Source organism: Mesitornis unicolor, unplaced genomic scaffold (assembly GCF_000695765.1).
Source record: "Mesitornis unicolor isolate BGI_N332 unplaced genomic scaffold, ASM69576v1 scaffold22380, whole genome shotgun sequence".
Taxonomy (NCBI): Eukaryota; Metazoa; Chordata; class Aves; order Mesitornithiformes; family Mesitornithidae; genus Mesitornis; species Mesitornis unicolor.
The window spans coordinates 29,990-39,770 of record NW_010159234.1 but is presented as its reverse complement, the minus strand read 5'-3'; the positions used below and the strand labels follow the sequence as shown (position 1 = coordinate 39,770).

At 51.8% G+C, this 9,781-nt stretch overlaps 1 protein-coding gene across 1 annotated transcript in view; it reads left to right on the top strand.

Moving 5' to 3' along the window:
- Nucleotides 1-208: 208 nt before the first annotated feature.
- The window catches only part of GGA2 (golgi-associated, gamma adaptin ear containing, ARF binding protein 2), a gene marked incomplete at its 5' end in the record, with an annotated part of 9,809 nt that continues 236 nt past the window's right edge, over nt 209-9,781 (top strand). The window contains 16 exons of the mRNA XM_010186065.1: nt 209-293; nt 1,032-1,107; nt 1,532-1,630; nt 3,077-3,200; nt 4,246-4,349; nt 4,825-4,905; nt 5,367-5,504; nt 5,687-5,768; nt 6,380-6,502; nt 6,767-6,934; nt 7,191-7,246; nt 7,520-7,647; nt 8,449-8,618; nt 8,942-9,111; nt 9,332-9,442; nt 9,707-9,775. Coding sequence (XP_010184367.1) covers nt 209-293; nt 1,032-1,107; nt 1,532-1,630; nt 3,077-3,200; nt 4,246-4,349; nt 4,825-4,905; nt 5,367-5,504; nt 5,687-5,768; nt 6,380-6,502; nt 6,767-6,934; nt 7,191-7,246; nt 7,520-7,647; nt 8,449-8,618; nt 8,942-9,111; nt 9,332-9,442; nt 9,707-9,775 — 1,784 coding nt within the window. The remainder of the gene's footprint in view (nt 294-1,031; nt 1,108-1,531; nt 1,631-3,076; nt 3,201-4,245; nt 4,350-4,824; nt 4,906-5,366; nt 5,505-5,686; nt 5,769-6,379; nt 6,503-6,766; nt 6,935-7,190; nt 7,247-7,519; nt 7,648-8,448; nt 8,619-8,941; nt 9,112-9,331; nt 9,443-9,706; nt 9,776-9,781) is intronic.

The window sequence follows — 9,781 nt, the reverse complement described above, 5'->3', positions numbered from 1 at the left end:
TCGAAGAGCGCGTACTCGGGGCTGTGTTTTTCGGCAGATTTTAGTAACAGCTGTTTCCTGCTCCTCCTGCTTCTTCCATTTCTGCCTCTTTTAACCCAAAGCCCTGAAGCAGCAGTGCCAGGGCTGAGCCGCTTCCTGCCCTTGTGCCGCTCGCTCGCACGCCCCTCCGCTAAGACTGGGGTTTTTTTGGGTTTTCTTTCTGTGTAAGATAAAGCCACCGACCCCAGCGTTCCCGAGGAGGACTGGGAGTGCATCCAGAGGTTCTGTGCCCAGGTGAACGCCGACACGGACGGGTGAGGCAGACACTCGGCTCTTTGTGTTTGCTCTGAGCCTCTCCGGGGGGGGAATGGGACCTGTCACGGTGTGGGGAGCCTGGAGAGACAACTCGAGTGCTGGCCGGGCTCTGCTGCTCCCACAGTGTAAATAAACTGTGAAGAGGCACACATGTGCCAATGTGGTGCAGGGTGGTGTCTGGGAATGGGCTCTGACATTCATTGCAGCAACCCATGGGGCAGGAGGTCCTAGCACTATGCCCTTGCTGGCCTCTCTGGCCAAGGATGGCTGGTGTGGGGCTCTGCCATGGGGCTCTGCCGTGGGCTCTGCAGGGAAGCCCTGAGTGAGCTCAGCCCCGGCTTTTCCTCTCGGAAGGGTGGGAGATCTCTGCTGGGACTTCCCCCCCTTCCAGCCCAGGCTCTGCTCTGCGGGAAGGAGCAGGAACAAATTAAGCAAATGACCCGTCACAGCCTTCTTCAGAGCAGAGACACACATGCAGTGCGTGCAGCCTGCTGTGTGCAGCAGCCCCATCTCGGCCATGCACGGCAGCTCCTGCGGCTCAGAGCCAGGGAGAGCCCCCAGCCCTCCCCAGGGGACAGCGCTGGGGCCGCACAAGCTGCATTAATGCATCTCCTTGACATGAAGGCAGGAGTTGCTCCTTGGCAGGGCAGGGTCAGCAGCCCTTGCTTTCCTCAGGCAGCAGCCCTTGCTTTCCTCGGGAGCTTGGCGTTGCCTGATTTTCTTCTGCTTCTCCCCAGCCCGTCGCTGGCGCCGAGGCTGCTGGCACACAAGATCCAGTCGCCCCAGGAGAGGGAAGCTCTCCACGCTCTCACAGTGAGTGCTTTCATCTGCGTGCCCAGAGAGGCAGCAGTAACTTGGAAATGGAGCCTGGGGTGCAGACAGCACAGCTGCCCCTTCTGTTTCTCTCAGATGTGCCCCCCTTTCTGTTGTTCGCGGTGGCGGCTGCTGTTCCCTCCCTGCTGGCTCTGCAGCCCTCGCTGTTCGCTCTGTGGTCCCACCGCAGTGGCCCCGGTGTTCTTAGTGCTGGGTAGTGCAGAGCAGATGGTGTCAAACATGCTGCTAAAGAGGGCTGGGTGAAGGAAAATACACAGTCCTGCTGCATTGCACGGCCTCCTCAGTACCTTGTATTTGTGAGCGCAGTGCCAGGAAGTTCTTAGATTTAGTATGATAATGGGAAAATGTTTACATTCCCCAAGAGCTGTCAGTACAGTTTATGGCGCTGTGTTGTTTTCTACAGGTGCTGGAGACCTGTGTGAACAACTGCGGTGAAAGGTTTCACAGGGAAATAGCCAAATTCAGGTTTCTGAACGAGCTGATCAAAGTGCTTTCCCCGAAGGTGGGTGCTCGTGGTTACGCTGCCCATTGCGCGTGGGACACTGCTTATCTCACACTGGGCATCAAAACTTTTACCATTAATCTAAAAATGCCCAGGGCCTCTCCCGTGTTTTCTTATGCTCTGTCCTCAAACCCCTGTGCTCCCGCTTCTCTCCTTGCTTTCTCCTGGCAAAGGTGAGCCTGCGTTTGGGTCCTGTTCGATGGGCACTTCCACTTCCCTGGCTCCCAATGCATTCATTCAATGCATTCATTTGATGCATTCACTCAGTGTATTCATTGGGTGCATTAACTCGATGTATTCACTCAGTGTATTCATTGGGTGCATTAATTGGATGTATTCACTCAGTGTATTCATTGGGTGCATTAATTGGATGTATCCCATGGAGGAGCACTTTGCTGCCAAGTGCAGTCACTGCCTCCCGAGGAGCAGAGCAGCCGTCAGGAGTGAGGGGTTCAGTCCTGAGCACGTGGGTTGGAGATGCAGAGGGAGCAGCGATGGGGAGCAGATGCCCTGGGTCCCCTGGCAGTGCCTCTTGGGGTGAAAAATGCAGCCCTGTTTTATCAGGGATCTTCCCACCCCGCTCTTCTCTGCATCCAGCAGCAGACCTGGGGCTTCCCTAAGTGCCCCTCTGGGTGACCCCGCAATCGATTCCCCTTTCAGCGGGTCCTGCACGTGTCTACCGCTTGCACAGCCTTCGTTTTCCACTGCGTCACCTCGACACAGAGGTGCGAAAGCTGATTTCAGAGAAGTGTTGAACCAAACTAGAAAACCTCTCCTCTCGGTCCCAGCCTGGGCAAAGGTCTTTCAGTGAAACCTGAAAGTCTGAAGGATGTATCAGCACAGGGTTCTGATGGCTGTTTTGAGTTTAAAATGCCTAGGGTTTGAGGAGGTGTGTGTGGCTTCTACCATTCTTACTGATGTTTTTGTACTACATTAAAGTGAGTGCTTATGGGCAATAGTGAGAGAAAGCAGAGAAAACGTTCAGATGCTGACAAAGGCTCTAGCTTTCATTTCTCATCTCGCTCTGTTTTCACCTGTCTGGGTCTGGCTGAGGCCAGCGGGGCTGTTTGCATTGCAGGCAGCTGAGGGAAGTGTTTGAAGTCGAGCACAGAACGGTTCTCTCTAAAACAACACAGCCCACTTTTGGTTTCGGATTCAGTAAGTGATCAGAGAAGTTCAGAAATGATTTCATTTGGATGGTCATGCAGTATGTGTGTAATTGCCACGCGTGTAATAGCATCCCTTGTGTTTACAGCCACACGTGCTTTCCTGTGCCAGCAGACACCGCGCTGGCAGCTCTGCAAATACAGCCTTGGGGATCCGCCTGCTGCTCGGCCTCTGCGCACGGACAGCTCGGGGCCAGACCCGTGTGCTGGATCTGCCGCTAACTCTTGGGTCGTAGTCTATTTTGTTTCATTTACTGTTTTGTTCTGGTTTTTTTTTCAGTACTATGGGACCTGGTCTTCAGAAAAAGTCAAGTCGAGAGTCACAGAAGTAATATTCAGTTGGACAGTCTGGTTTCCTCAGGAAGTGAAAATCCGGGATGCTTATCAGATGCTGAAGAAACAAGGTTTAGTTCTGTTATTTCGGTTTCCTTTTTAGCCCCCAGGTCGCAGACCACACCACAGCTCTCTGTGCTCTGCTCTGTGACTCAGCCTTTTCTCGAAATGCTGCGTGTCAGGAGGGAAGGCTTGCACTGCCATTCGTTTTCTGTTGCACAAATTTGTTTTAAATAATTATGTACTGGAAATGACTGATGTAACAATTCACAGAACACTGAATTTAAACCAGAATGTGAATGGTCAGATGGTAAGAATTAACCTTTTATATTTGCAAAACCTATTTGAAAGTGAAGACTTGAATTACTGTTGACATTTCCTAGCCTCCTGTTAACGTTACTGCTTCAGCAAGAATGTTGAATAGTAAATATTGAATAGTTAATATTGAATATTGAATAGTGACTATTGAATATTGGATAGTGACTATTGAATATTGGATAGTGAATATTGAATATTGAATAGTCCAGGTGATCCTGCTCCGGCAGGGGTTGGAATGGATGATCTTCCAAGGTCCCTTCCAACTCCTCATGTTCTGTGATGCTGTGAAAGGACAAATGCCGCCCTTACAGGGCTGCTTGGGTACATCAGGGGGCCAGGAACTGCTTAGGGAGATTTTTGGAAGGCACAGGCCAAGCTGGTGGGCTGTGTCACACGGGGCTGGTGGGCTCAAACACAGGGAGGTCTTTGCCCTGGGGTTATGAGGGACAGGTTCAGAGAGATCCTGAGCTGGACTTTCCATCCACACCATCACGTTCAGTAATCCTTGCTGGTGGTGTCATCCAGAAATCGGCCCAACTCCCATCTTGGGATCCCAGGTAATGCATTTCATAGCTGGACTGAGAAAATCCCGCAGCGCTTTCTGCCGCAGTCCAGACTACATTGAAGCAGGAAGGGAAGTTGTCTGGGTGTGTGCTAAAGCAGCTCCTCGCTCCTCCCTCTCATCCTGTGAAATTCCAGGGAGGGCTGAGGGAACTGGGCGCAGAATCCAAGGCGCTGTTGAGCATTGGTGTTTTAACAGCTCAGGCACTGCTGAACAAGCCCTGTTACCCATTCCAGGCATTGTAAAAGAAGACCCCAAAGTGCCAGAAGACAAAATTTTACCTCCCCCTTCTCCCAGACCTCAGGATTCGATTTTTGACACAGATGAAGAGAAATCCAAGGTAAAGCCTGGGCTTTTCATGCCTACTCCCCCTCTGATTTGTACTGATGAGACAACAGGCCTGGTCATATTCTGGGAGCTTTTGCTGTTTCAGACAATCTTCAGAGTAATGCTGAAACCCTCTTGCTGTACAACAGCTAGAACATTCTTTGATGCTTCGTCAGAAGATTTTGCTTAGTGAAAAATGAAATGTTTTTTACAGAAAAACCCCAGTTTCTATGACACTTTCCCAAGGGAGCATTTCTCCAGGTCTGCAGGAGCTCTGCAGAGCCAGAGTTCCTATTCCCAAACAGGCATAAGAGGCAGCAATATAACCTGGATTAGATTATGGGCCATGAGGCCACGTATTTCCAGGTCTATAGAAACTGTTATGGCCATGGGTATCCTCCAGAGCTGCTCCTGTGCCATGTGTGCCCAGAGGCTGCTGCTCACCGCTGCTCTCCACCGCTCTCCACCGCTCACTGCTCTCCCCACAGCTCCTGGCGAGGCTTTTAAGGAGCAGCCGCTCGGAAGACCTGCAGGCTGCCAACCGCCTGATCAAGAGCATCATCAGGGAGGTAGGCGCTGCCCAGGGCGGGCGGCTCTGGGTCGGGAGCTGGGGAGGGTGGGAGGGGACTTGGCAGTTCCATTTTTGGCAGTGGGTCCCCTACACCTCAGTGATGCTGCCCCAGAGGATGGATGATTGCCAGTATTTGTTATTCCAAAGTTACAGCTTGGGATTGTTTTGTTTCCCGAAAATCTGCCATTGCCAGGAAGAGGGAATGCGTACACCCAGGAGCCTGTGCTGGGGATGCTTCCACGTTAGTGGGATCCTGGTGGTGGTACTGCATTTCCAAAAGGAAACTCGGTTCCCATTCACATCTATACACAACCGTCTCCTTTCTGCACTGCCCTGTGCCCCCCCTGCCTGCAGCCAGAGATTAGAGGGAAGCAACTGCACACCAAGCGTGATCCAGAGTGACCCAGCCAAGCTGCATTGGCCAAATCATGACCTATTTTATGTCATTTTTCACCAAAGGAACAAGAAAAGTCAGCTAAGGTGTCCAGAAGAGTGGATACCATCAGCGAGGTGTCTGAGAATGTTAAACGTATCAGTGAATTACTGGAAAGCTACAAGAGGCAAGAATTATCCAAATCTGACCAGGAGACCCTGCAGGTAAACACTCCTTTTCCTGGCCAAGAGGTGCTTCTGCCTGGCTGTGGCTGGGAGGGCTCAGGGCAAGGGGATTCAAAGGGCAGCGCCGTGCACTCGGCCTCTGCCACGGAAAGAGCATTGCCATGGCAGAAGAAGTTTCCAGGGATCTCCCGAGCAATGATGTGAAACGTTTCCTGCCACAGACGCTGTTCCTACGCTGTGAGAAGCTCCGGCCGCTGCTCTTCCGCCTGGCCAGTGAGACGGTGGATGACGACGAGGCCCTGGGTAGGAGCCGGCGCTGTCCTTGGGTTTCTTGGTTAAGTTCGTCTGCCTTTGCTTTGCCAAGTGGGGAGTGCTTAGGCACTTGGTACCCCTCTGGCAAGGATTTCCACATTCACCTTCAAACCATGCCCATGGGAAGTGGCATAAACCTTCTCCCACTCTCTGCAAGAAAGAAAACTGAGGGCATTTGAGGTCTTTTCTCTACAGAGGTTGAGGTTCTCCTGTCCATCAACACAGGAGGAAGGCTGTTTCTTTAATTTCTTAATATATTGAGGAGGGTCACATGAGCAGAATCATTGAATTCCCCAGTTGTGAGATTCAGCCCTTCCCGGAGGATTGCATTTTGTTCTTGTGCATTTGCCTTGAGAAGCTGACTGAAGCGATGCCTCGCTGAACAGACGTTTAAACCACGGCCACGATGGCTCAGCTGTGCCTCAGACGTTTCAGTCGTACCCGTGAACGCCAGCGTTCTTCAGCTGGGGTGTGCTGGGCTGCAGGCTCAGGCTGCCCTGCTGACTTTGCTCCTTGCACGCCCCAGGAGCAGTTTGGAGAGCGCTGTGGAAGTGACCCTGGTGTCAGAACACGAAGGTTGGGTTTCTTCTCCTGTTTTCCAGCTGAGATACTGCAGGCCAACGACAAGCTCGCGCAGGCGCTGGGGCAGTACAGGCAGGTGGTGAGCAGCCATGAAGGTGGTGGAGGAGGAGGAGGCTCAGCCGCCAGCTCCGCTGATGCACCAGGTAAGGAGCGTCCCGCAGCATCCCACTCAGCTCTGCTCCTGTGTGTCCTGTGTGAGGAGTTTGGAAGTGCTTCTGAGAGAATAAATGTAGAGAAAGTCCTACAGCACAGGGAAACTGCTATTTAACCATCGTTTGCTTTTACATGTGGTTGATAGAAAACATTCCTGAATGTCTTTCCTGTGAATCCTTCTGGGCACGTCTGCGCCCATCAATTTGCGGCTCCTTCCAGGAGGTTTCTCTTTAACTCTTTCTGCTGTTTCCAAGCATGCCGGCCGCCCCCCAGGCGCATGAAGAGCTACACGCTGATTGACTTCTCCGAGCTGGAGCTGACGTCCCAGCCTCCTGCAGAGCAATGTGCCAACACCACCACCACCTCCCGGCATGGCAGCTCGAGCTCTGCCTGTCTGCTCGAGGAGGAGCTGCAGTCGTTAGGTCTGTGTGTGCACTTCAGTGCAGCGTCACCCTTGTCGCTGGGGCTCCTGGCATTTAATGGGGGTGGGAGAACTTTGACTTTGGTGTCAGTCCTAAGAGAAAGGAGACCCTTTTAGGGGAGGTGTCCTAAGGTTTTGAGAGTGTAGTTTGAATGGTGGTAGACTGGAGTCAAACTGCTGTTAGACAGCAGAGGAAGGACCTATGGAAACCCCTCGCTTTCTGTAATTGATCTGTGGCATTTTGGCATCTTTCTTAGGTCTCGGCAACTCTCCTGTTGCGCAGAAACCACCGCCTGATTTTGGCTTAGTGGAGGTGAGTGATCCTCAGGTCCTTCAGTCCATAAGGTACAGAGGACGAACATCAGCTGTGATTCCTGACCAAGCTTTCTCTGGCAGCCGTTCTTCACACCGCTCTGTTCTGAAGGGAAACCGGAATCCTTCTGCTCTGCAATGAATTCTCAGCTGCAGTTTGCAACCAGATTACCCTTACCTAGTCCTACTTTAAGTAGCGTTATTAAAGACAAGGTGCTTTTCAGTGCAACAGATCTGAATTTTGCTGATGTTCTGTACGTGCCTGGTTTTTCAGACTGCTGGACACAACGGATACAGTGAATCTGTGAGCGCTGTTCAAGCACTGGGACTGCAGGAGGGGAGCGGATTGCAGGGCCTGGCTGATCAGCTCTCTCCACCGCCCAGGACCAAGACCTTATCCTTGTAAGCAAACTGTTCCCAGTGCAGTCTGATGTTGGGGATGAGGAATACTGTTCTACAGTGCATTTTAGGAAAACCTGTCAGCTACAGCTGGTTAATGGTGGCAAACTATCTGTCTGCCTTGGTTCTTCATCAGTTATGCACCTGTTAATTGCACTTTGTGTGATTGCAATCGAGGACCTTCCAAGGGCCAGAAATTTGGGGAGACAAATCCTGTGGCTTAGTAACAAGGTGATCTTGAGCTAAAGGACAAAAACCTTACAGTCAGGTCTTTTATAACAACCTGTGACCCCAAAAATACTTTCCCCAGCTTTATTCAGGCCGTGACAAAGCAGTGTCCAGGCATTCAGTGAAAGCCTAACAGCTCATGAGCCAAATTAATCATCCAGAGACCTTCAGAGCGTGTGGCCATCACGATGCACTTATCCAGTCTGCCGTAATGCAGGCCAAGAAAGTTTGCTGGAGACTCCCAGCTTCTCGTGTGGTCTTTGAGTGAGAATTCACCGTAATCTCACTGACCAGAGCTCCAGAGTCTGTGCACGGAGAGAGCAGACTTCCAGGGCCCTGAAACCAAGTTTCACAGTAGTGACAGAAGTCAAAGTCTGCCTTAAAGAATGCAGAAACAGCAGCTTCTCCTGTGTGAAACAGACAGTGTTTGAATTTGTCAAGAACTCAGAGTGTAAATTTGCACTTTCTTTATACCTAAAAGGGGTGAGGGATTGGGAACACAAACACAGCAGAAGATGGTATATACCATGGAGTCTCCCTGGTTAATGTAAGCTTTCTACGTGCTTTTCTTTCCAGGGATTTATCACCAGTGAAATTGCCTTTTCCAGATCTTCCCAATAGCTCAATGGCAGATCCTTCACTCCCCAGCCCAGGCTACGAGCTGAAGCCTGCTGCCTCTTTGCATCCAGCTTCCCGTGATGCTTCTCTAGAAAACCTTTTTGTCCCTTTAATTTCAATTACACCGAGTAAGTGCAATGGTTTCTGTGCCCCAGCTCCACTGACCAGAGGCTTGCTAGAGCTCTTCTGTGATTTTTGCAGGGGAGCAAGCCCTGTGCAGGTTGACTGGAGAAAAGTAATGACTGCTCTATGAAGGGCTTAATGTATCTGAGAGTTAGAGCAGGTGCTAGGGGTCGTACCATGGTCTCAGCACCTTTAATCATTCTTTTCCAGAGGCTTAAAAAAACAAAATGGGTTTCTTTTTGCTGTTCCTTATCCCATCTCCGCTGTTCTGCTCTCAGAAGGGAGGGGAATCTGTGCTTTGTTTCTGATTCTGCTTTGTCTCCGGCAGGCAGCATCTGTCCGCTCACTGTGTACGACAGGAATGGTTTCAAGGCCATGCTCCACTTCTCCAGGGAGCCGGCTCCTGGCCGGCCAGATGTGCTGGTGATGGTTCTCTCCATGCTGAGCACATCAGTGCAGCCAATTAAGGACATCGCGTTCCAGGCTGCAGTCCCAAAGGTGAGAGGCCTGTGACGGGCAGCAGAGGGTGGCACTGCTCAGAAATGTCCCGAGGAGAGGGTTTGCCATTTCTTGCTTAGGATTTGCCATGGAAATGGCACAGCTCGCTTTCTCTGAATGGTGAGCTTGTTGTATGGTGGTGCCTGTTTCATCGAGTGTATCCCTGGCCTTGAGACAACCAGTGTGGACCAGGAAGAGTTCCTTTTGTTTTCTCTTTCAGACCATGAAAATCAAGTTGCAGCCCGCATCCGGCTCCGAGCTGCCTGCCTTCAGCCCTCTTCTCCCCCCCGCCGTGGTGTCCCAGGTCCTGCTGCTCGCCAATCCGCACAAGGTCTGTGCGGTGCTGGGGTCTGGTGGGGCGCTGGGAACGCCACTGTCATGGGCAAGGTGTTTATATGAAAGACAGGAGATGTAAGGGAGAGACGGAGCAGCCTGGGCTGTGCTGGGATGACATTTTTCCCAGTGAAAACAGCTTTCCAGAGCTATAACCTCTCCCCTTTCAGAGGGAGATTCACTGCAGCAAGGTGATGGGTGAGGCTGAAGGAGCCCAGGACTCTGCAACTGTGACGTGCCCCTCTGTCCCTTTCTCTCACAGGATCCCGTCCGGCTGAGGTACAAACTGGCGTTCAGGCAAGGCACGCAGCCCTTCAGCGAGGTGGGAGAGGTGACC